The sequence below is a fragment of the Natrix helvetica genome, assembly GCF_964273705.1.
Source record: "Natrix helvetica genome assembly, chromosome: 6".
Lineage (NCBI taxonomy): Eukaryota > Metazoa > Chordata > Lepidosauria > Squamata > Natricidae > Natrix > Natrix helvetica.
In genome coordinates, this window is record NC_138553.1 from 2,478,752 (window position 1) to 2,504,231 (window position 25,480).

General features: G+C 45.7%; 1 protein-coding gene across 7 annotated transcripts in view; it reads right to left on the minus strand.

The window, feature by feature from the left end:
* UBE2H (ubiquitin conjugating enzyme E2 H) overlaps positions 1–17,705 on the minus strand; it is a 62,462-nt gene extending 44,757 nt beyond the window's left edge. For all 7 annotated transcript variants that reach the window (XR_014175800.1, XR_014175801.1, XR_014175802.1 and 4 more), the window contains exon 1: positions 17,316–17,705. Coding sequence is in view for 1 of the 7 variants with exons in the window: in XM_081958476.1 (XP_081814602.1) it covers positions 17,316–17,368 (53 nt within the window). In the remaining 6 variants the exon portion in view is untranslated. The remainder of the gene's footprint in view (positions 1–17,315) is intronic.
* Positions 17,706–25,480: the final 7,775 nt, after the last annotated feature.

The following is a 25,480-nucleotide window of genomic DNA, read 5'->3' on the forward strand; positions in this document are numbered from 1 at the left end:
CACATGCAGTGATTCATTTAACAACGGTGGCAAGAAAAGTCGGTAAAAAATGGGGTAACTCACTTAACCTATGTTTCACTTAGCAACATCAATTTTGGGCTCATTTGTGATCATTAAGTCAAGGACGCCCTGTATTTCATGGGAATGGGTGGAAAAGAGAAAAGACAGTTGACCTCTAACCTAACTAAGGTTTGCTTGTGTGGTTAGCCAAATACAACTCACTTGTTCGCTTTGTGCAACCTGCAGAATTCAGAACCATCCAAATTGACAAATAGAATTTTCATGCCAAAATTTCACTGCCCGTTGGCAAGTTTTCAGCCTCTGGAGCCACCTTTCTTAACCTCAGGGACTTTAAGATGGGTGGACTTCAACTCCCAGAATTCTTCCAGCTAGCCCTGGAAGAAATACGGCCGGGGGGAGTTTTGAGAGACAGTTTCACTCTGGCTGTAAACTTTTCTTGCCTCCTTGAACAAAATGTGCTTTGCTTCGATGTGAGAGAGATCAGCCACCCGGGTGTTTCCATAAAAAGCCACTGGTGCAGGCAACATGCGTGCAAATTCTCCCTTCGGTACAAGGCTGCTTGCAAAGGAAGCAAAAAAACATGAATCTCTCCACTTTCCAAAGCCCTGTGATCCGAACTTGGAAACTTTTAAGAAGGGTGGACTTCAACTCCCAGAATTCCCCCAGCCATCATGTTGAAGTCCTTCCATCTTAAAAGGCTGGCTGGGGGATTCTGGGAGTTGAAGTCCACCCCTCTTAAAGTAATCAAAATTGGTCCATACTGACTTAGAAAGTGGATAGCAAATTTAAGAGGGGTGGACAGAATTCAACTCCCAGAATTCCTCCAGCCAGTATGTTGAAGTCCTCCCATCGTAAAAGGCTGGCTGGGGAATTCTGGGAGTCGAAGTCGGCCCCTCTTAAAAATCACCGACTTTTTAAGAGGGGTGGATCTCAACTCCCAGAATTCCCCCAGCCAGCCTTTTAAAGATGGCTAGGGAATTCTGGGAGTCGAAGTCCGCCTCTCTTAAATTCGCCGAGATTGAAAAACGCTGCAATTTGGCTAAGACAGGGGTGTCCAAACTTGGGAACTTTAAGACTTGTGGACTTCAACTCCCAGAATTCAGGGAGTTGAAGTCCACAAGTCTTAAAGTTCCCAAGTTTGGACACCCCTGAGCTAAGATCTCCTTGTCTGGAAATTTCTCCCACTAATTAAGCAAGAGTCAAAAAAAAAGAAAAAGGCTTGGAAGAAAATGGTCTCCTGGCACCAGGATATTTTTTTCCAGATTAATGATCAACCCAAGGTCCCAAATTACTACCAGTCAAACAATGGCTCAGCTCATAGGGTCCATCAGAGACAAAAAAAAACCTTCGTAGGGTTCACCCACTGTCGGAGAGGGTGGGGGGGGTCTGTTTTTTTTTCCTTTCACGTTTCTTTCTCCAGCTAGCCCTCTCCAGGGGCTCAAATCTCACCCCACGGATGGCCAGAGGTCACTTCCCCGCTCAGGGCACCCCCCCCCCCCCCGAGTGATTAACCAAGCAACACACAACAACTCCTTGAGAAGGGAACACAAGCCTGGCAAGGAGGCACTTCAGCATCACAGTCATCAGCCATGGGAAAAAGAAAGAAAGAAAGAAAAAACCACCTCCCACAACCCCCCCTGTCCCAGCAACAGGACAAGAGGAAAAACACGTCAAGGATTTTTCTCCTGTAGGAATGGATCTTTCAGAAAGCTTTTGAGGGAGGCCAGGCTCTTGTTGTCAACTTGCCTTAAGCTGTTTTTTTTTGTTTCTCGCTCCCCTGTAAGATAGAAACCAGCAAACTCTAGGGAGTGCGTTTGTAAGGATTGCATTGTGGGATCCTGGGTGGTGTTCTTGCAGACGGTTCATGAAACAGCACCAGTGCTAGAAGGGAATGGAGGAGGAGGAGGAGGAGGAGGAGGAGGAGGAGGAGGAGGAGGAGGAGGAGGAGGAGGAGGAGGAGGAGGAGGAGGAGGAGGAGGAGGAGGAGGAAATACTGTCGTGTCCTTGATGCTCTCTGAGCTTGGGGGTTTTCTTGCAGACGTTTCGTGACCCAACTAGGGAACATCATCAGTGCTAGAAGAGAGTGGGATTTGCAGAGAGGAGGAGGAGGAGGAGGAGGAGGAGGAGGAGGAGGAGGAGGAGGAGGAGGAGGAGAACTGTGGGGTGCTCTCTGAGCTGGGTGATTCTACATTTAAGCAAGAAAAACAAAACCCACACAGGTACAGAATAGGTGGTACCTTGCTCAACAGTAGTAACTGTGAAAGGGATCTTGGAGTCCTAGAGGACAACCATTTAAATAGGAGCCAGCCGTGGGCAGCAGCTGCCAAAAAAGCCAACACAGTTCTAGGCTGCATCAACAGAGGGAGAGAATCAAGATCACGTGAAGGGTTAATACCACTTTACAAGGCCTTGGTAAGGCCACACTGGGAATATCTGCATCCAGTTTTGGTCGCCACGATGTAGAAAAGATGTGGAGACTCTAGAAAGAGGGCAGAGAACAGCAACAAAGAGGATTAGGGGACTGGAGGCTAAAACATATGAAGAACGGTTGCAGGAACTGGGTAGGTCTAGTTTAATAGAAAGAAGGGGAGACATGATAGCATTGTTCCAATATCTCAGAGGTTGCCACAAAGAAGAGGGTGTCAAACTATTTTCCAAGGCACCTGAGGGTAGAACAAGAAGCAATGGGTGGAAACTAATCAAGGAGAGAAGCAACTTAGAACTGAGGAGAAACCTCCTGACAGTTAGAACCATTAATCAGTGGAACAGAAGTTGCCTCCAGAAGTTGTGAATGCTCCAACACTGGAAGTCTTTAAGAAGATGTTGGATAGCCATTTGTCTGAAGTGGTGTAGGATTTCCTGCCTAGGCAGGGGGTTGGACTAGAAGAGCTCCAAGGTCCCTTCCAACTCTGTTATTCTATTCTATTCTATTCTATTCTATTCTATTCTATTCTATTCTAAGAGAGCCTCTTCCAGTTCTAAGAGAGCCTCTTCCAGTTCTTCTACTGAAGGTTAAAAATAAGCACGAAGCCACACTCCCCCAGTTTAATCAATAAGCTGCAAAGTCCAAACAACTCCATTTGGAGCTTCTGCAGCACCTTTGCCCAACTTGGCACTGTGTCGGGACTGCATCGCCCAGAATTCCCTGCAGCACCCTTAAGAGATTTGGAAAAATACCTGGCTAAGGGCTTCCAGCTGCCATCGCAGGCTGTCATTAAAACGCTCCTATAAATCTCTCTCCATTCCAGGTAGTCTTTGACCACAAAGGAGCTCAAAATTTCCATTGCTGAGAAAGGGGAAAATGTTAAGGGAGTTTCCCTCCCCCGGCCCCCAATTTTACGACCTCTCTTACCACTGTTGCTAAGTGAATCACTGCTGCGGTACGCTTAGTGGCACGGCTGTTAAGTGAATCTGGCTTCTCCATGGAGTTTGTTTGTCGGGACGGGGGATCACAGGACACTGCAGCCGTCATAAGTACATGCCACTTGCCAAGTGCCTGAATTTGGATCACGTGACCACGGGACGCTGCAATGGTCATAAGTGTGAAAAACGGTCATAAGTCACTCCCCACCCCCACCCGTGCCTTTCTAATTTTGAACAGTCACTAAACGAATGGTCTGTAAGTCAAGGACAATTTATACCCCTATTTTTCTTTAGCTTATCTTGAGAATCTAACAGGAACAGACCTGGTTAGTCCTCAATGCTTGATTTCCTGAGCAAAGCCCGGGTAACTTACAAACCACAGTTTAGCAATAGCCCTTAGACTTATATACCGCTTTACAGTGCTTTATTTAATAGAATAACAGAGTTGGAAGTGACCTTGGAGGTCTTCTAGTCCAGCCCACTGCTCAGGCAGGAATTCCTACATCACTTCAGACAAATCCCATTCCATTCCTATTCCTATTACTCTTATTTCATAGAATAACAGAGTTGGAAGGGACCTTGGAGGTCTTCTAGTCCATCCCCCCCAGCTCAGGCAGGAAGCCCTATATAATATTGCATTTCTGGCTCATACGTATTGTGGGAATATTGATTCCACAACCCCAACAAAGGATGGAATAGATCTCTCGTGATCTTTCCTGCCTTTGCGCCATCCCCAATCAGGGATTGCCATCCCGAGTATCTTGAAAAAGGCAGTTATCCCCATCTTTTATCTAGTTAATAATTTTTTTAAAAAAATGTCCAAATTGCGGCCCACGTTTATTTTTGGAGAGCAAAGTCTTAGCCTTTCGACACAGCAAAGCATTTTTTTTCCTAAATAAAAATAAAGATGCATTTTCCATACCTGATTAATGCATTAATTGCTCTCATTCAATTCCTGCTCTCCACTTAATTAGGTTGAGCCACAGACACACACAAATAAATCCTTATTATAAAACGGGTGAGAAAGAAAGCTTGAAAAAACTTCGGCCTGCAAGCTGTTCTAAGCCAATTCTTATTAAGCCATTCCGGCCCCCAAATATCCATTTTAATGATATTATAAGTAGATGCAGGCAGCCTCACTTGGAAGTCTGCTTTGCAAAGCTTTGGGGGGGGGGGGGGCACACAATCAAACTGACAAAGCAACAATGAGACAGTGAATTTAAAAATCAAAGCCAAAGGCCCTTCCAGCAGGCCAGAAACCCAGAAAAAAACCCAGTAAGTTCATTTCTTTTTCTTTTTTAAGAGCAACAAGGTAAAATCTTGGAAAGCTGCAATTCATGCACAGCTGAGATCACACAAGCAATTAATCAGCCTGCTCAGACAACTCATTAATCGCAGATTAAAAATATGAATTTTTAATCAGAGAGCTGCCCCTCTGCGAAATGATGTTCAGCACTTAAGAATATTGTTGAAAACACACCTCTTCTTTGCTATTCAGACAATAAAGTTTGGCCACATCAGTTGCGCTTTCCCGAAAAAGAAAAAGAAAACAACAAATTTGAAGAAACAATTCAAATTTAAATTAGGCGGCCAAATTCACCCTGGGCCAAAAATGAAAGTTAGGTAAATTCATAAGCAGGTTGATTTACTCTGCAATTCTTCTACAATAAATTCCATGTATCTGGATGTTTAAATGAGCTGGGATTTATCGAAGAAGCATACAGAGTAAATCAACCTGCTTATGAATGATCTAACTATCATTTTTGGCCCAGGTTGAATTTTGCCTCCTATGTTTAGGATGATTGCTTGGTTAAGGAGCAGACCGAATTCGGGAGGTGTCGGATTGGCTACAGATTGCATGACAGTTTTGTTCCACAAAGAGAAAAAATAAAGACAGAATTTCTTTAACGTCTGACTCACTCAGGGGTATCTTGTTTCACCAAAACCGAGCATAACGTTGCACAAGGAAGGACGAGCGGGTGTAAAAAATCTCTAAGCATCTCAACGCTGACAAAGCCATTGACAGAGGCGTCACAAAGAGGGGCCTTGCCCAGCCAGCCCCCAAGTTTGCATCTGTTCACAAGGAAACGTCCAAGGCACAAAACGTAAGCCGTCAATTTTCTCATTTTCTTTCCAAAATATCCTCTAATAACTATGATCTATTCTCCCTCAACAAATTCACTTCTTATTTCTTTCTTTTTTTCCCCCCCAAGCAAATAATCCAGTCACTTCTTAGTTTTCAATCTATCTATCCTTCCATCCAAGAGATAATCTATCATCTCTCCCTCTCTCTCTCTCCATCTACCTACTTGTTATCATCCATCCATCCATCTCCGTCTATCATCTTATAATCTATCTATCTATCTATCTATCTATCTATCTATCTATCTATCTATCTATCTATCATCTATCTATCTATCTATCTATCTATCTATCTATCTATCTACCTATCTCTCTGTCTCTATCATCTATTTATAATCTTATAATTTCTCTCCCTCCCTGCCTCCCTAATCTATCCATCCATCCACCTACCTAATCTATCATTATCTATCATCTATCTATCATCTATCTATCTATCATCTATCTATCATCTATCTATCTATCATCTCCCTGTCTCTCATCTATTTATAACTTTATAATATCTCTCTCTCTCCCTACCTACCTAATCTATCCATCCATCCACCTACCTACCTAATCTATCATTATCTATCATTATCTATCATTATCTATCATCTATCTATCTATCTATCATCTATCTATCTATCTATCTATCATCTATCTATCTATCATCTCCCTGTCTCTCATCTATTTATAACTTTATAATATCTCTCTCTCTCCCTACCTACCTAATCTATCCATCCATCCACCTACCTACCTAATCTATCATTATCTATCCATCTATCCCTCCATAAATCCATCCATTTCTTTCCTTCCTTATTTTTTCCCGGGTACCTTCCGTACGCACAAATTTTAAAACCCACCAATTGTAATACAGGTAGTCCTCGACTTACAACAGTTCATTTAGTGACCAAAGTTACAACGGCATTGAAAAAAAATGACCTATGACCATTTTTCACACTTATAGCCGTTGCAGCATTCCCTTGGTCACGTGATCAAAATTAAGGCGCTTAGGAACTGATTCGCCTTTATGACAGTTGCAGTGTCCCAGGGTCAAGAGATTTCCTTTTGCGACCTTCTGACATGCAAAGTCAATCTGGGAAGTGAGATTCACTTAACAACGGTGTTACTAATTTAACTGCAGTGATTCACTTAACTATGGCAAGAAAGGTCATAAAATGGGGCACTTCACCACAAAAATCGGGGGCTCAATTGTGAGTCCCCAGCCAAGAATTACTTGTATATGGGCATATAGCAGGCAGGAAATGAATTTATTTATTGAATTTATATGCTGCCCAACTCACTACTAGAGCAATTCTAGAATGAATCTTGGGTTAGAGCAGTGTTTTTCAACCTTGGCCACTTTGGACTTCAACTCCCAGAATTCCCCAGCCAGAAGCTGGCTGGGGAATTCTGGGAGTTGAAATCCACAGGACTTAAAAGTCGGCAAAACACTGGCTTAGAGTGTGGTGCATTTGCATGGCTGCATTATTTACAGCGCATTTTCACTCGGTCCTGCAAAGTGAAAGATAAAAGAAAAATAACAAGAAGATTCTAGAGAGCCATTAATACAATTGTGGTTGGGTGTGTGTTTGTTTGTTTTTTTAAAAAAAACGCCATTTAGGGCTTCAGGACAGACATCACTTTTCATATTAACCCCTGAGAGTAAAACAGAAGGAAAGGCAACTGACACATTGAGAGGAAAAGTGCCCTATAAATGTAACCAGCAATAATGGGAGACACTGTGCTACTTACCAATAGTGACCATTGACTTGCTTCTCTATAAATGAGTAAATGTTTTATTGGTTTAATGTTCAAGTAATATTTTGTACCTCTATGGATCTGGGATGAGGGTTCAAATGAAGTGATTTCTCCTTTTAATCCATTAAATGATATATTTAGTTACGTGTTTATTGGGCTAGAATCGATGGGCAGCAAACAAGTCAAATAAATAAGTATTTTAAGGGAGACAATTCCAGGCTGAAGCCATTTCCTAAAACAATTTTTTTGTTTCTCTTTCCAAACACACACACATATAGACAAAGACAGTCCTCAACTTACAACAGCTCATTTAATGCCTGTTCAAGGTTACAACAGCCCTTGAAAAAAGCGACTTATGAGTTTTGCACACTTACGCCTGTTGCAACCATCCCCACAGTCATGTGGTCAAAAAAATCCAGATGCTTTGCAACTGGCATGTACTTATGACGGTTGCAGTGTCCCAGGGTCATGTGAACTGCTTCTGCAACCTTCTGACAAGCGAAGTCAACGGGGAAGCCGGACTCACTTAACAACCGCATCGCTAACTTAACAATTGCAGTGATTAACAACTTAACAACGGTGGCAAGGAAGGTTAAATAAAACGGAGCAAAACACACTTAATAACAGTGTTGCTTAGCAATAGAAATTTTGATGGCTCAATTGTGGTTGTGTCGAGGAATGGATAGAGAGAGATGGATAGATGGATGGATGGATAGATAAGATAGATGGATGGATGGAGGGAGGGAGGGATAGATAGATAGATGATGGATGGATGGATGGATAATTGGGATAAAGATAGATCGATAGATTGGTAGATAGATAGATAAGATAGACAGATAGATGGATGGATGGATGGATGGATGGATGGATAAGTAATTGGGATAAAGAGATAGATAGATAGATGGATGGATGGGTGGATGGATGGAGAGATGGATAGATAATTAGGATAAAGAGATAGATAGATAGATAGATAGATAGATAGATAGATAGATAGATAGATAGATAGATAGATAGATAGATAGATAATTGGGATAAAGAGATAGAGAGAGATAATGGATGGATAAAAGATATATATAGAGATAAATAGATGATGGATGAATGAGAAAGGGGCAGGAGAGAGACAGACAAAGAGAAATAGATAGATGTAGATGTTGCATAAGATTATTACGAGTAAAGTGGCATATAAAATATTAACTACCGTTTTCCCCGATAGGATCTTATTTTCTTTTGATCTCCAAAATAAGCGCTTGGGCTTATTTTCGGGGAGGTCTTATTATTTTTGAGGTGCAGGAGGCGGAGAGCGGGGGTCACCTCTTGGCTGCTGCTGTGTTGCAATATTTTCAGGGAGGGCTTATTTTAGTGCATGCGCTCCAAAGCCCCATTGGGCTTATTATCTGGGGAGATCTTATTTTCAGGGAAACAGGGTATATTAGTAACAAATAAACCAGAAATGACAAAGAATCATTGTTTTGGGGAAAGGGCTTAAACACGGAATCACGTCCATTCATATGTGAGTTAAATCTATTCACACTGACAGAAGTACCAATCCTTCCAGAGACCTCATGTGCCACCCAGAATGGTACCATTGCTGAAGCTCAGCTGCACACTGTGTATCTAAGGTTTAGGTCTCTGCCAATTATGAAGCACATACTTAAGATAGACTTAAGTGTATCCTTAAAAATGCTTCAGCTCTTCCAGAAAACTAACTCCTGTTCTGAGCACAACCACAGCATGGGATTTTTTTTTAATCATTTCACTATCTAGGAAAAATGGTGCCAACCAGCACCAGGAAATCTACACCACAAAGGAAAGAAAAATGCACCTTTCTCACATTGGTCCCATCCGTGCAATGAAAGCCAAATCTCATCCGGTGACGCATTGTCCATTTTTTTGCTCTATTTTGCAGGTTGTGGACACTTTATCTAGGCCAGGGGTGTCCAAACTTGGCAACTTTAAGACTTGTGGACTTCAACTCCCAGAATGGCTGGGGAATTCTGGGAGTTGAAGTCCACAAGTCTTAAAGTTGCCAAGTTTGGACACCCCTGATCTAGGCAAACTTCTAGTGGAAATTGTGCAAAATAATCCAAACACAAGGAGGAACCATGTTGGGTCCCTTGTGCGTAAGGGAGTCCATTGCATCATTTCCTCTGCAGAAAATCTTTTGGGGGCTGGGGCTGGGTGAGATGTTAACCTACTAAAGGTAGTCCTCGACTTACAGCAGTTCATTTAGTGACCATGTGAAGTTACAACAGCACTGAAAATAGTGAATTACAATCGTTTTTTTTCCCCCACACGTACAACCGTTGCACCATCCTTGTGGTCAGGTGATTTATATTTGGATGCTTGAAAACTCATATTTATGATGGTGGCAAGGTCCCGGGGTTATGTGGTCCCCTTTTGCGACCTTCTGAAAAGCCAAGTCAAGGGGGGGAAGGCTGGATTCACTTAACGACCGAGTTATTAATTGAATAGCTGCCCTGATTAAAAAATATGACAAGAAATGTTGTCAAACGGGGCAAAACGTTCTGAATTTCTCACTTAGCGACATAAATTTGCTTATCGACCGTTGGGATTCGCTTAACGACCGTGGCAAAAAAAAGAGGTAAAATCAGGCGCAATTTGCAACCGCCTTGCTTTAGCATGGGAAATTCTACTCCCAACTATGGTCGTAACTTGAGGATAACCCATGTGCTGTCTTTTAGAACCACGGAGCTTTTTGCAAACAATCTGTTCCCTCTTTTGAATTAACTGGCATCTATTCTCAGCCCCATTTCAGAGAAAAAGAGTGAAAAAGTCAGGAATGGTCCCAAACTGTCCCTTTTCTGAGAAAAATGGAGTCAAATAAGCATCAGTTTGGGTATCGTGTGGACAAGAAAACCCATGCAAATCTATAATTGGAATTCGATTACAAAGGAAGTTGGAACAGAGTTGGGCTAAGCCAAGAACAGAAATCCAGTACTAGGCTGGCATTCCCACAACACATCTACAGCTGTCTGCAACCCGACTTTCCGGATGGATGCGATGCACAAATCCTCTGAACTTTTCGGAGTTTCATCCCCTTCATCCCAGGTATTGAAAAAGTAGCTCAGAGTAAAATGGAATTAAGGATAAGCACCAGACAGCTTATACCTGGTTGAGAGACAGGCTAGAAAGAGGGAGATGGGTGAGTGGTGAGTTCTAATCCCGCCTTAGCCATGGGAAGCTGATTGGGCGGCTTTGGCCCAGTCGCCAGGAGACAGTGAGTTCTAGTCCCACCTTAGCCATGAACGCCAGATGGGTGACTTTGGGCCAGTCACCAGTGAGTTCTAGTCCTGCCTTAGCCATAAAAGACAGCTGGGTGGCTTTGGGCCAGTCGCCAGGAGACAGTGAGTTCTAGTCCTGCCTTAGCCATGAACGCCAGATGGGTGGCTTTGGGCCAGTCACCAGGAGACAGTGAGTTCTAGTCCTGCCTTAGCCATAAAAGACAGCTGGGTGGCTTTGGGCCAGTCACCAGGAGACAGTGAGTTCTAGTCCTGCCTTAGCCATGAACGCCAGATGGGTGGCTTTGGGCCAGTCACCAGGAGACAGTGAGTTCTAGTCCTGCCTTAGCCATGAACGCCAGATGGGTGGCTTTGGGCCAGTCACCAGGAGACAGTGAGTTCTAGTCCTGCCTTAGCCATAAAAGACAGCTGGGTGGCTTTGGGCCAGTCACCAGGAGACAGTGAGTTCTAGTCCTGCCTTAGCCATGAACGCCAGATGGGTGGCTTTGGGCCAGTCACCAGGAGACAGTGAGTTCTAGTCCTGCCTTAGCCATAAAAGACAGCTGGGTGGCTTTGGGCCAGTCACCAGGAGACAGTGAGTTCTAGTCCTGCCTTAGCCATGAACGCCAGATGGGTGACTTTGGGCCAGTCACCAGTGAGTTCTAGTCCTGCCTTAGCCATGAACGCCAGATGGGTGGCTTTGGGCCAGTCACCAGGAGACAGTGAGTTCTAGTCCTGCCTTAGCCATAAAAGACAGCTGGGTGGCTTTGGGCCAGTCACCAGGAGACAGTGAGTTCTAGTCCTGCCTTAGCCATGAACGCCAGATGGGTGGCTTTGGGCCAGTCACCAGGAGACAGTGAGTTCTAGTCCTGCCTTAGCCATAAAAGACAGCTGGGTGGCTTTGGGCCAGTCACCAGGAGACAGTGAGTTCTAGTCCTGCCTTAGCCATAAAAGACAGCTGGGTGGCTTTGGGCCAGTCACCAGGAGACAGTGAGTTCTAGTCCTGCCTTAGCCATAAAAGACAGCTGGGTGGCTTTGGGCCAGTCACCAGGAGACAGTGAGTTCTAGTCCTGCCTTAGCCATAAAAGACAGCTGGGTGGCTTTGGGCCAGTCACCAGGAGACAGTGAGTTCTAGTCCTGCCTTAGCCATAAAAGACAGCTGGGTGGCTTTGGGCCAGTCACCAGGAGACAGTGAGTTCTAGTCCTGCCTTAGCCATAAAAGACAGCTGGGTGGCTTTGGGCCAGTCACCAGGAGACAGTGAGTTCTAGTCCTGCCTTAGCCATAAAAGACAGCTGGGTGGCTTTGGGCCAGTCACCAGGAGACAGTGAATTCTAGTTCCAATCCTAAGCATGAAAGCTGGCTGGGTGACTTGGGCCAATCCCTCTCTCTCAGGCCAACCCACCTTACAAGGTTGTTGTTATGGGGGAAATAGGAGGACGACGGTGGGATAGATTTGCTCTCGAGTTATTTGTAGAATCAACAAAGGCAGGAAATAAATAAATACCTCTTTAGATTCAAGCTAAAAGATGGCCACTCTACCATCTACATACCTCTTGCTTTAAAAAAAATCAGCCTCAAAAGTTTAATTTTAACCCGACTGTGGGCCATAAAAGGAACATTGCACATTACCCAAAAAAAAACCAGAGACTGTGGAAAAAGTACAGAGAAGAGCAACGGAGATGATCAAAGGCCTGGAGACTAAAACACAGGAAGAACGGTTGCAGGAACTGGGTATGGCTGGTCTAGAGAAAAGAAGGGCTAGAGGGGACACGATACCAACCTTCCAATATTTGAGGGGTGACATGAAGAAGAGGGGGAGGTCAACCTACTCTCCAAAGCCCCTGAAGGCAGGACAAGAAGCAATGGGTGGAAACTCATCAAGGAGAGAAGCCACCTGGAACTAAGGAGAAACTTCCTAACCTGGAGGATAGTTAACCAGTGGAACTTCTTGCCACCAGAAATTGTGTGTACTTCATCACTTGGGAGGTTTTTAAGAAGAAAGTGGACAGCCATTTGTCTGAAATGGTCTAGGGCACGCGGAGCCATATCTGCGAGCTGTCAGCTCCAGTCCACTTGTGCGTGCCGGCCAGCTGATTTTCGCCCTTCCGGAGGTCCGGGGGACGTCCTTTTCAACCTCTCCAAGCTTCAGGAAAGCTGCCGGAACCTGGGGAGGGCAAAAAACGCCCCCCCCCCCAGGGGAAATACCAAGCTCAGCTTGGAGGCAAGCAGTGTGGTGCGCGTGGGGGGAGGTTGTGCATGCATGTGCAGGGGGGGGGGACGTTTTGCATTATGGGTGCCAGCTATTGCGTTCACGCCCTCCCCTTTTTGGCACTCAACAGCAAAACGGCTCGCCATCACTGGTCTAGGGTCTCCTGCTTGAGCAGGGGGCTGGACTAGAAGACCTCCGAGGTCCCTTCCTGCTCTTATTCTGATTGAACTCAGAATAAAGCTGAGTAAATGCACCCATCTGCTTGCAGGCCCCAGCTAAAGCCTTAACCTGGCACAGATTGTTCTCGCTGGCTGGCTGCAACCTTCAGGGAGGCCTCCCCCTCCTCTTTTTCCCAGCCCCCTGCTTGGGTGTATAAACACCCTCTTGTCACAAACTCCATCAGCTGTTTGGGATATTCCGCCCAGGGCTCAATTTCCGGGTAGTAACAGAACAGCCAATCAGCTGATTTCTAAGCTCAGCCCAGGGCCCCCTTCTTTTTTTTCTTTTTCTTTTGCCTGCAAACACTTTTCCAAAACAAGCAAGTTCTCCGGGCACTTCCGGACTGGGGAGTGGGGGCGAATCCATGGGTCGGTGTGGAAGGGGAGAAGAGAGAGGAAATTCCTCCGCTGACCAAGTTGCAAGGCCCAGTCAAAATTCCCCAAACCTTTCTCCCCCCAAAAAAGGGAAAAAAGGAGAGACTTGGAAAACTTATTTTTTTAAACAAATCTGCGTGCAATTCTCTGTATTAAGAGAGCCCACCTCTAAAAAAAGGAACAGGGAAAGCAGCTTGCTTTTTGACCCAGGTAACAAGAGAGGGGAGAAGGACCCCCCCCCCCAAAAAAATGATGCACTCCCCAAAACGTCCGGTTTCTTCTTTCCGGAGCTTTGCACAACTGCGGTGTGAGAGAAGCGTTCAAAAAAAAGAAAAAAGCAGCCCAGTGACTCAGAGCAACTCAAGAGCGTGCAATTACTCAAATGAGTGTGGTTTTTTTGGGTCTCCCTTCCCTTTAAACACGGGAAGAAGTTTTGCCCCCGTGATGCAGGAGGAGGAGGTGGCCAGAGAACCAACCTCAAACTCCTGGCTTGCAAGGGGTGTACACAAGGCCTTGGCCCAGCCAGAGGCAAAAATAGGAAGGCAGAAGGGGGAAAAAAACAGAAAGGAAAAAAAAAAAACCCAGCCCAAACTAGCAAAGAGCTCACAGCATACACAGCTCCAAAACGGCTGCGCTGGCAAGGCGACGTTTGTTATTTTCTCTACCCACATCCCGTCGTTGTCATTGCGAAGTCAAAATACTGGCTTGCCAGCCCAAAGTCAAGATTATAGGGCAAAAGAGGCTGTACATTCAAAGCAGGGAACGACAGGATGAAAGTCACAATAAAAAGGAGGTAGCTTTTCACACCACCACCTAAGGAGCAACATCCCAGAGTGGCGGATATTATCCAGCAAATTAAGCCCGTTTAGGAAAAGAGAACCTTCTTTGGAAGTAGACCTGAATCAAAATCCGCGGCACCTTCCTAAACCTGGTTAGGATTTCAGGCTGGGTTGCAGCCGCCAAGGCCTGTGCCAAAACCAAACCTTAGCTATAAAGAGAGAGAAAAGTGAAGCGGGCAAGCCACAGACAACAAAAGAGATCTATTTTGTCATTCCACACAGACACAAAAACTTGCAGATTTTGCAGGAGAAATTGGCCTAGCGAGCTCACTTAAAATATCAAGAATTATAATCAAAGGCCTGGCCGGAGAGCTTTCTTTCAAAGAATCTGTACGGTTCTTTTGTTGAACAGGAGAAAAAAAAAAGACCAGCAGCTTAATAGTCCAACGGGGGAAGAGAAGGCTATTTTCCTTCTTTTTTCAACCCCCCCCCCCTCTATCCACCATCAAATTAAATAGCGACACCGCCGATCTATGCCACAAGGAATCTCAGACACATATTTCACAGGTTCCTATTTCTTTTGTCTCCAAAGAGATAAAAAATAAAATAAAAGCCCAGTGTGATCTCTTAATATCACAGGCCACAAAGTGAACCAGAGGGGGGGAGAGATCGGTAGACGAGAGAAAGAACGAGGGCCCAGTGGGGCGCGTCTGCCACCCCCCTCCCCACCCCGAATCTCGCCACCTTTTCAAAATTTTTAGATATAATGAGAATTTTTTGTCACCGAACAGCTGGAGTTCTAAGCCTTCTTCCCAACCAGCAGAAAAGGAACCATCCAATGCCATTTGTTATTGGAGGGAAGACATGCATATGCAATAATTCCCCCGGATAAAAATAGCTTTGATTTCCAGAGTAATCACGAGCCACTTCCTATTTATTAAAAACATTTTTTTAAAACAAAAAGGTAGAGCTAGGCGCATTATCAAAGAACTGGTTTTTGTTGCTTTTTTGGTGTTGTTGTTGTTGTTGTATTATTCCCCAAACAAAACACGGGAGCGCACGGCCATAAAAAATAACAATTTGACCCCGGCAAACCCCAATCTAAATAAGTTTGTTTTATCTCTCCCAACGAAAGGCTATTTGTAAACCCACCTACGCAGCCCCCACCTCTTTACATACCTAATTCCTTCACGATTAAATTCTCCAGGGAGAGGTTAACACATTCAATAAACATCTCCAAAGTGCATTTCTGGCCGACTCTTGTCAATTGCAAGCGCTCGTCTTTCCCTCCCCACCACCTGATAAACAGGAGGATTAACACAACAATTTCTACAAACCAACATAATAATTCAGCAGCTTTCCACCACACACACCCCCTCCCCCCAATCACGGGCCGATCCTATCCAAACGCACCACGGTAAAAAAAAATCTTATTAGGCCAAGAACAAAATAGGGGGAAAAAATAAATAAATCCACCTTCTTTAGAAAGAAATCTCCAGCGAAGTGTTACATAAACCACCACCACCAAAAGAAAAAAACAGCAGCAGGATGAACGAAAGAAGAGTTTTTTGCATCGTTTTTCAAGACTGGTTTAAACCAGGGTTACTTCCAGGCCCACTAACCAGGTTTGATTTCCAACACCCCCCTCCTCTTTGATTCTGCTGGCATCAGAAGCTTCCCCGAACAGCAGCCTCAAACTAGTAATACACCATCAGACAAGGATCCTTCGATGGGAACTGTCAACAACCTGCCCCCCCCTCCCCTCCAAAAAACCTGGTTATCCCCAACTAATCCTGGCCTGTAGCCATCCTTCCCCAATCAGGCTATATTCAAGCTAGGTGATGAGGGTGGAAGCTGCTGGAGGGAGTTGTGTATTATTATATTATTATTATTGATTTTATTATTATTATTATTAAATGAGTTGTTATACTATCCCCCACCTCCCCCAAAATGGAAGAGGGATTGGAAAAACGGGTGAAAATAGACCAGCTTTCTTGCTTTTCTCCCTCCATCCCGGCTTGTTTAATCTAAGATAAATTCTCCACCACCAGAGGGGATATGGAGGACAATAAAATCCCCCCCCCAACCACACACACACACACACACACACACACACACACTAGCCCCAAAGAGACCCGTGCAATAAGGAGAATTGTGATATATCTTCCCCTCCCCAGGTTGGTTTCCATAGGGAGAAAACCAGTGTTGGGGGGTTGAGGGGAGGGGGGAGCAGCAGCTGCTGGCTAGGGAAGGTGAGGATAGGTGGGGTTCCATTATTTGCTCATTTGTGAGGAGGGGGGGTTGACACCTCAGCAATTTCCAGGGGAATGGTGAGGGGGGAAGAAGGAAAGGAGAAATATATATATTATATATATATAATAATAAAAGCTCTCTCTCTCTTTGCAGGCCAAGGGGTGTTGTTGACACTGAGCAGGAAGGAAAATGTCTCCCGGTTCGGGCTGGGGAGGGGGAAGATAGGTTTAAGCCCACCCCCCTTTCAAAGGGGGAAATAGGAAGGAGTCCCCAACATTGGGGGTTTAATTTGGGGAGGGGGCCTTCCAACCACAGGGCCAAGGCTATGCCTCTTTTGAGGCCTGGTGGGTTTACCCCGACATGGATACCCCTGAAGGAATTTGGGGAGGGGGTGTCCAATTTCTCTCTCGCACTCTCAAAGGTGTTTTTTTTAATGCCTTGGCTACCTTAACACCCAACCACCCCTTTTAAACCCCCCCCCCCAAAAAGAGACTTCCCCCCCTCCAGCTCTCTTGCTTCCTCTCCTTCCTTGCAAACCTGTGACCCTTGGCTCTCCCCCAGCCACCCACCCAATTTGGCAGCCCCTCCCCTGCCAAAGAGGGCTGGTTCTCCCCCTTTTTGGGGGGAGGAGGGAAGGCAAAGTCAGGAGTTTGGGGAGGGTAGGGAGGGGGGGGAGAAAACATGGCTTGTTTTCTCCAGTTTGGATGGAGTAAGGGGGGGGGCTTCCTGCTTCCCCCAGGCTCTAGTCTGGGGGGGTCCATTCCCCCCAGCACCTGGACCCTCCCCTCCCCAAAAGGAGGTCTCCAGGAGCCCCCTCGCTTTCATTGCTTCTGCAAGGGGAGCCCCCCTCAGACATTCTCCGCAGAGGGGGCTCCTCAATTGTTTCTTCCCCCCCCTCCCACGCGAGAGGGGGGCCAAAACAGCCCCCCTCGTTCTCCCCCACAAAACATTCCCCCCCCTTTTCTCCAGGAAGGATACAGCTTGACCACGTCGGTGTCCATCCGCCTCTTGCCCGGGCTGGGGGAGGACATGGTGCCCCCCCGGCCGGCGGCCCCTCCCGGGCGGAGTCTCGAGCGAGGCCTGTCAGGACCCCTCGGCGCGCGGGGACTTGGGGGGGGACGCTTCGTCGGGGAGGGGGCCCGCGGTGCGCCTGCGCGGAGGCCTCCCTCGCGGCCCCTCCCTTCGCGAGCCGGCTCTTCCTGCCCCGCGGCTGCCCCCCCCCCTCCGCTGCCGCCGCCGCCGCTCGGCTTCTCCTCCTTCCTCCGCCGCCGCCGCCGCCGCCGCTTCCTGCGCCCGCCCGCACCCCAATCGCCGCTTCTGCTGCTCGCTCGGCCGCTCGCTCGGCTCTGCCAAAGCCTCTCGCTGGGCTCCTGACGTCACCCACAGTGACCTCATCGCCCGGGGCTCGCCTCATTGGGCGGCGGGGGAAGCCACGCCCTCCTGGGGGCGAAGGCTTTCCCCCCTCGAGAGGCATGTCGGGAGAGGTAGTTTCTCCGCTGCTGCTCAGGCTTCAGAGCTCTTTCCAGGCCTCCCCCTGTCAAGACGCGGGTTCAAATCCTTATGGTCCTCGACTTACAGCCACGATTGAGCTCAAAAGTATTTGTGGCTAAGGGAGACGTTTGTTAAGTGGGTTTGGACCCGTTTTACGGCCTTCCTTGCCGCGGTTGTTAAGTGAATCGCTGCAGTTGCGACATGAGTAAGTCCTCGACTTACGGCCACGATTGAGCTCAAAGGTTTCTGTGGCTAAGGGAGACGTTTGTTAAGTGGGTTTTGACCCGTTTCATGGCCTTTCTTGCCACGGTTGTTAAGTGAATCGCTGCAGTTGTGAAGTGAGTAACATGGTCATTAAGTGAATCTGGCTTCCCCGTTGTCAGAAGGTTGCCAAAGGGGATCCTGGGGCACTGCAACCGTCATATCTACGAAGTTGCCAAGCATTTCAGGTGGTCACAAAAGGGGAACATAACGACACTGCAACCATCATAAAGATGAGTCAGTTGCCAAACGCCTGGATTTTGCTCACTCGCCTGGCCAGGCAGATGCGGCAACGGTCATAAGTTTGAAAAACGGCCATTAAGTCCCTTTTTTCAGTGTCGTAATGACTTTGAACGGTCACTAAGTGAACTGTCGTAAGTTGAGAACTACCGGTACACCCCTCACCTTCTTTCTTTTCAGGTGAGGCTTCTTTAATTTCTTTAAGTAACTTCCTGCTCCAACCACTGATTGTGTTTCATCCCTCATCCACGAATTAACTACCAGCCATTTCCTCTGGGCATGTGCAGAGTGCCCAGCACCTGACGAGAGGGAGGCATGTGCAGAGTCCATCAAGATGGGCTCTGGGATTGTCCAGCCTTTGCAGCTTCATCATGTCTTTGAAAACTTCTTGATTTGATCTTTTGCAAGCTGGCAAGAGCGCCTCTGAGCATACAAAAAGAGCCAGCCTTTTTCCCAGCCACGGGAAACCTTCTTCCAATATGGAATAAAAGAGCAGAGACTGGACTGCCATCTGTCAGAAATGGTGCAGGGGTCTCCTGCTTGGGCGGTGGGGTTGGGCTAGATGACCTACAAGGTCCCTTCCGACTCTGTTAATCTATACATGTGTATACTTGGGGAAACATTAGTATACTGAACAGATTAAATGATTCAATCATGGCCTTACTGGACAACCAGGCTCAGACCAGCTGGCCGATACCAAAAGGGGTTTTGCAGGACACCCGTTTTGGGAGTTCACACAACCTTGATGGAGCTGCATTTCCCACAACTACAAAATGCAAAATCAGCGCAATCCCTTGCTTACCCCAACACCGTTCCTATCAATTGCCCAGGGATTTTAATACAAAGCAACCCCCCCACCTCCCCAAAAAAACTATTTGGCATTTGTGCTGACCCTCCAGTGGGCACTGCTTGGCATTTTTTTGGGCAGGGAGAACCTGCCCATCTGGCATTGCAGGTCTCTTAGTCTTCAGCCCCCCCCCGCTCCCCCCAAAAACATGGGGAAACCCAAGACCCTCTCCCCGAAATCTTGGCTTCCTTTCGTGGGGTGGCCCTGTCAATCAGGCATATCACCCATGCAGGGTCAAAAAAAGTCAAGATGGCAGCAGCGCCAACGTAGCAGACGCTCCAGCTGGGTTTTTTTTTTTTTTGTGATCGCAGCATTCCTTCTATCTCATCGTTGTGGCCGCCATCTTGACTTTTCTGACCATACCTTGCTAGTTGAAAAGTTTGTGGCTTATTCAATAAGTCAAACCAGCGTACAAATTTCTGCGGCTAAACAAGGCGATTGTTAAATGCGTATTGGCCCATTTTGCCTTCCTTGCCACCATGGTTAAGCGAATCAACTCCGCATTGGTGACAGGGAATGGCGTCCGACCATTAAAACACGCTGCTAGCTCCATTCAGTTGCCGAGGCTCCTCCCCCGCAAGGGATTATGGGGTCGTTAAATTATGACGATGAGTGAAACGTTTGTTAAAGTGAGTTTTGCCCTGTTTTTACATTTTTCTTGCCGCAGTTGTTAAGTGAATCGCTACAGTTGCTAAGTTAGTAACCCGGTTGTTAAGTGAATCGGGCTTCCCTGTTGTCAGAAAGTTGCAAAATGTGACCTCGGAACACTGCGACCGTCATAAATATAAGTCGGTTGCCGAGCACCTGAATTTTGATCGTGTGACCATAGGGATGCTGTGAAAAATGGCCACAAGTTGCTTTTTTCAGTGCCATTGTTAATTTTGGTCACTAAATGAACCATTGTATGTCGAGGACTACCTGTATAGTATTGGAAGTTGTCGAAATGGTCCACGATGAACAATCAAAGAATAGAAATAGAAATAGAAATAGAAATAGAATGCAGAATAATAGAAATAGAAATAGAATAGAAAAAAATAGAAAAAGAAATAGAATAGAAATAGAATAGAATAAAATAGAAATAGAATAGAATGCAGAATAGAATAAAATAGAAATAGAATAGAATTGAAATAGAATAGAATAGAAATAGAATAGAATAAAATAGAAATAGAATAAAATAGATATAGATATAGAATAGAATGCAGAATAAAATAGAAATCAAATAGAATTGAAATAGAATTGAAATAGAATAGAATAGAAATAGAATAGAAATAGAATAGAATAAAATAGATATCTAGAATAGAATGCAGAATAGAATAGAAATAGAATAGAAATAGAATAGAAATAGAATAGAAATAGAATAGAAATAGAATAGAAATAGAATAGAAATAGAATAGAAATAGAATAGAAATAGAATAGAAATAGAATAGAAATAGAAATAGAAAATAATTCTTTATTGGCCAAGTGTGATTGGACACACAAGGGATTTGTCTTTGGTGCAGATGCTCTCAGTGTACATAAAGAAAAATGAAATAGAATACATTCATCAAGAATCATAAGATCCAAAGGACAAACTATAAGCAGGAAATGAATGCAGCATAAAAATTACATAATTTGGAAAGCAGGGGGAGAAAGGAAAAATTAAATTACATTAAAATAATTCCTTGGGCACCTCTGCAGGCCCAAATCAAGAAATCGCCGAACAGGTGCGGGAAAGATCTGGCTAAACCCTTTTTTTAAAGGAATGGAGACCTCAAGCAAGGGGTGTGTGAAGGCAACTTGGTTTAAATAAAGGGATGCCTTATTATTAAAACCACCACAGCAACAGCTGCCTGAGCCTTAAACGCTTGCAAATGCCGTATGAACAAGGCTTACTCGTGCGCTGCTGGAGGATAGGCAACTGCAGTCCGGATGTAGGTTTAAGAGGAAAAATAAAGACAGGTTTGTTATCTCACTGGGCCATAAGCTGAACATCTGCAATACTCCCTCGCAGGCTTTCTTCCCAGCGGGGCCTCCAAGCTTCTTGCAGAAGTGATAATTGGAATGGGTCTTAAAGAGAGCAAACTAGTCACAAACCGGAATGAACCTGGTTTGTGAATTGTCAGGTTGCGGAAGCCAGGATTCCTCTCTGATCGTGGTTAGGTGGATGAGAACAGTTTCATACAGTGGAAAACGGGCTGCAATGCGAATTGATTTGCAGCTATATGCACGATACTCTAAACCAGAAAGTGGGGCTTATGGTGGCTTACCACGCATGTTGGTTTAAGGTTGGCTTTCCAACAGGAGTCCATGGGTCATTTGGAATACAGGAATGTCTGTATTGTACCCAGGTATTGTTTTGTTAATGTTTGCAATCTTTACCTACCCGTGTTTACTGGCACCTTTCCAAAGATTTGCATCTCGTCCCCCAAAGTCATAAGTCTCAGTGTCCTGGGGTCACGTAATCCCCTTTTTATGACCTTCTGACAAGCGGAATCAAGGAGGGAGACCAAATTCACTTCACGACCGGGTTACTGATTTAACAACCGCTGTGATTCACTTAACAACCGTGGCAAGGAAGGTCATAAAACGGGGCAAAACTCACTGAATAAGCTCCATTGCGGTCGTAATTTGAGGAATAGGATGGCCGGAGTCATCTGTGAGTGAGCTGAATGTCCTTCAATTTATTTCGTAAATAAACACAGGTAGTCCTCAACTTACAACCACAAGTCAGCCCAACAGTGAGAAATTTGTTCTGCCCCGTTTAATGACATTTCTGACCACGTTTGTTAAGTGAATCGCCGCCGTTCTTAAATGAGTCACACGGTTGTTAAACCCCCATGGAGTTTGCTCGTCCGAAGGTCGCAAAAGGGGATCACTGCGACCGTCATAAAAGTGAGTCAGTTGCAAAGCATTCGAATTTCGATGACGTGATAATGGAGGTCCTGGGAAGGGTGAAAAAACGGACCCGTGAGTCTCTTTTTGCAGGGCCATCGTAACTTCGAACAAACACTGAACGAATCGCCGTAAGTCGAGGACTACCTGTGAAATTAACCAGCCTTTTCTTCTGCCTGGAGAGTTTATTCCACTTGTCTTTGAAGGGAGCATAATTCAGGGACCGATCCGTTTCAGAGTATCATCTACCCATCATCCGCTGCCCGGGACATCCTGCCATGAGGTCACGACCTGCCTCACCTGGCCACCCAGGTGCCGATGACACGCCAGGCCGACGGGTGGCGGGTGTGGCTGGCTCTTTGCCCAGAGCACGCTACCTTGCCAGGGTGCAGCCCTGCCGGAAACGGAGAGGATGGAAAAATTGCAACCCGCAGAACCAGCTCCGTGGCCTCGGCCTGCGTCACGCAGCTACGACGGGCGGCTCAATGAGCCAGCTGTTTTGCACTGCAGCATGCCATCCTCGGCTTACAACCGTTTGTTTAGTGACCGGAGTTAACAACAGCACTGGGAAAAGAGACCATTTTTCACACTTATGACCTCTGCAGCAGCTCCATAGTGATACAGGGAGTCCTCGTTTTCCGACAGTTCACTTAGTGACCGTTAAAAGTTACGACATTGAAAAAGGGACTTATGACCATTCTTCACACTTATGACCTCTGCAGCAGCTCAATAGTGATACAGGGACAGCTTTACGACAGTTTACTTAGTGACCGTTCAAAGTTACGATGACATTGAAAAAGGGACTTACGACCGTTTTTCACACCTACAACATCTGCAGCAGCCATAGTGATACAGGGAGTCTTCGCTTTATGAGAGGTCACTTAGTGACCGTTGAAAGTTACAACAGCAGTGGAAAAAGGGACTTACGACCGTTTTTCACACTTACAACCTTTGGAGCATCTCCATGGTGATACATGGAGTCCTCGATTTACTACAGTTTGTTTAGTGACTGTTCAAAGTTACAACAGCACTGTAAAAAGGGACGTAGAACCGCATTTCACACTTATGACTGTTGCAGCATCCCCACGGTGACGAGATTTACATTTGGATGTTTGACCATTGACTCATTTTTATGACGGGTGCAGCATCCTGAGGGGTCAGGTGACCTCCTTTTGCGACCATCTGACAAGCAAAGACAAGATTCACTTAACAACCATGTTACTAATTTAACAGCTGCAGTGATTCACTGAAGAAACAGGGCAAGAAAAGTTGTACAATGGAGCCAAACTCACTTAACAACGATCTCACTCAACTACATGAACTCTGGGCTCAATTGTAGCCATACCTTGAGGACTGCCTGTATGGTCAAAATTCAGATGATTATCAACCGGCTTCTATTTATGACGGACAGATAGTCCTCGCTTTGCAACCAAGATGGAACTCAAACTTTCTATTGCTACGTGAGACGTTTCTTAAGTGAGTTTTGCTCCATTTTTCGACCTCCTTTGTTACAGTTGTTAAGCGAATCGCTGCAGAAGTTAAGTGAAACTGGAGCTCGCTTTATCTGAAGGCTGCAAAAGTTGATTGCATGACCCGCGACACTGCAACCGTCATAAATATGAATCCCTTGCCAAGCATCTGAATTGTGATCATGGGACCTGGGGGATGCTAGAGCAGTTGTGTGAAAAATAGCCCCATGTCACTTTTTTCCAGTGCTGTTATAACTTTGAACGGTCACTAAATAAATTGTCATTGACTGGCTGGGGAATTCTGGGAATTGAAGTCCATCTTAAGGCTGACAAGTTTTAAAAGACCAGGTTGTAAGGTAAGGGGTCCCATCCTATCCATTAGGAGCCGCAGTGGTTAGAGTGCAGCACTGCAGGATTCTTCTCCTGACTTCTGGCTGCCTGCAATTTGGCAGTTCGAATCTCACCGGCTCACGGTTGACTCAGCCTTCCATCAGAGGTGAAATCCAGCCGGTTCTGACCAGTTCTGGAGAAGCAGTAGCGGAAATTTTGAGTAGTTCGGAGAACCGGCAAATATCACCTCTGGCTGGCCTTGCCCCCATCTATCCTCTGCCTCCCGAGTCCCAGCTGATCAGGAGGAAATGGGGATTTTGCAGTATGCTTCCCCTACCACGCCCATCAAGCCAGTAGTAAAAAAAATTGAATCCCACCACTGTCTTCCATCCTTCCAAGGTGGGGAAAATGAGGACCCAGATTGTTGTGGGGGGCAATATGCTGACTCTGTAAACCACTTAGAGAGGGCTGTAAAGCATTATGAAGAGGTATATAAGTCTAAGTGCTATTGCTTGGGAAGGAAGGAAGGAAAGAAGGAAGGAAGGAAAAGTTGGATGGATGGAAGGAAGGAAGGAAGGAAAAGAAGGAAAAGATGGAGGAATGGATGTATGAAAGGAAGGAAGGAAAAGATGGATGGATGGACTGATGGATGGAAGGAAAAGATGGATGGAAGGAAGGAAGGAAAAGCTGTGGTGGCACAGTGGTTAGAATGCAGTATTGCAGGCTAATTCTGCCCACTGCCAGCAGTTCAATCCTGACCTGTTAACTTAGCCTTCCATCCTTCCAAGGGGGTAAAATGAGGACCCAGATTGTTGGGGGCAAGAGGCTAACTCTGTAAACCACTTAGAGAGGGCTGAAAAGCACTGGGAAGTGGTATATAAGTCTAAGGACTATTGCTATGCTATTAATGCTTGTTCCAGCTTTATAATGCAGCCTAGCACTTTTTATTCACAATCCATTAGAAAAAAAATCTTAAAAAAAAATCTTTTCTATACATTCTCGTTTTGACACCCCGTTGCTACAAAAGAGCTTTGATTTCATTTAAGCCTTCAAAATGCCCAACGACTGAATTCTTTCAGTGATTCCTGATTATAGTACTTGAATGCCAGGAAAAAAAAGAGAGATTTGAATAGAACCAGTTTATAAACCTGAAGTGGAAATTTAGGAAAAAGCATTCTTTTCTTTGCAGAAATGTGGTTTCCCCCCCCACCTTTTACAGCAATGCAGGAATAATCCCATAATAACAACAGACTTGTCCATATGCAGAGGCATACCGCAGCCATCGGTTAATTAAGATACTGTATGTTATTAATCAACTAAGGTTTAATTAATTGGATTTTTTAAAGGGGTAAATGTAAAGGTTCCCCTCGCACATATGCGCTAGTCGTTCCTGACTCTAGGGGGCAGTGCTCATCTCCGTTTCAAAGCTGAGGAGCCAGTGCTGTCCGAAGACGTCTCCGTGGTTATGTGGCCGGCATGACTCAACGCCGAAGGCGCACGGAACGCTGTTTCCTTCCCATCAAAGGTGGCCCCTGTTTTTCTACTTGCATTTTTACGTGCTTTCGAGCTGCTAGGTTGGCAGAAGCTGGGACAAGTAGCAGGAGCTCACTCTGTTATGCGGTGCTAGGGATTCG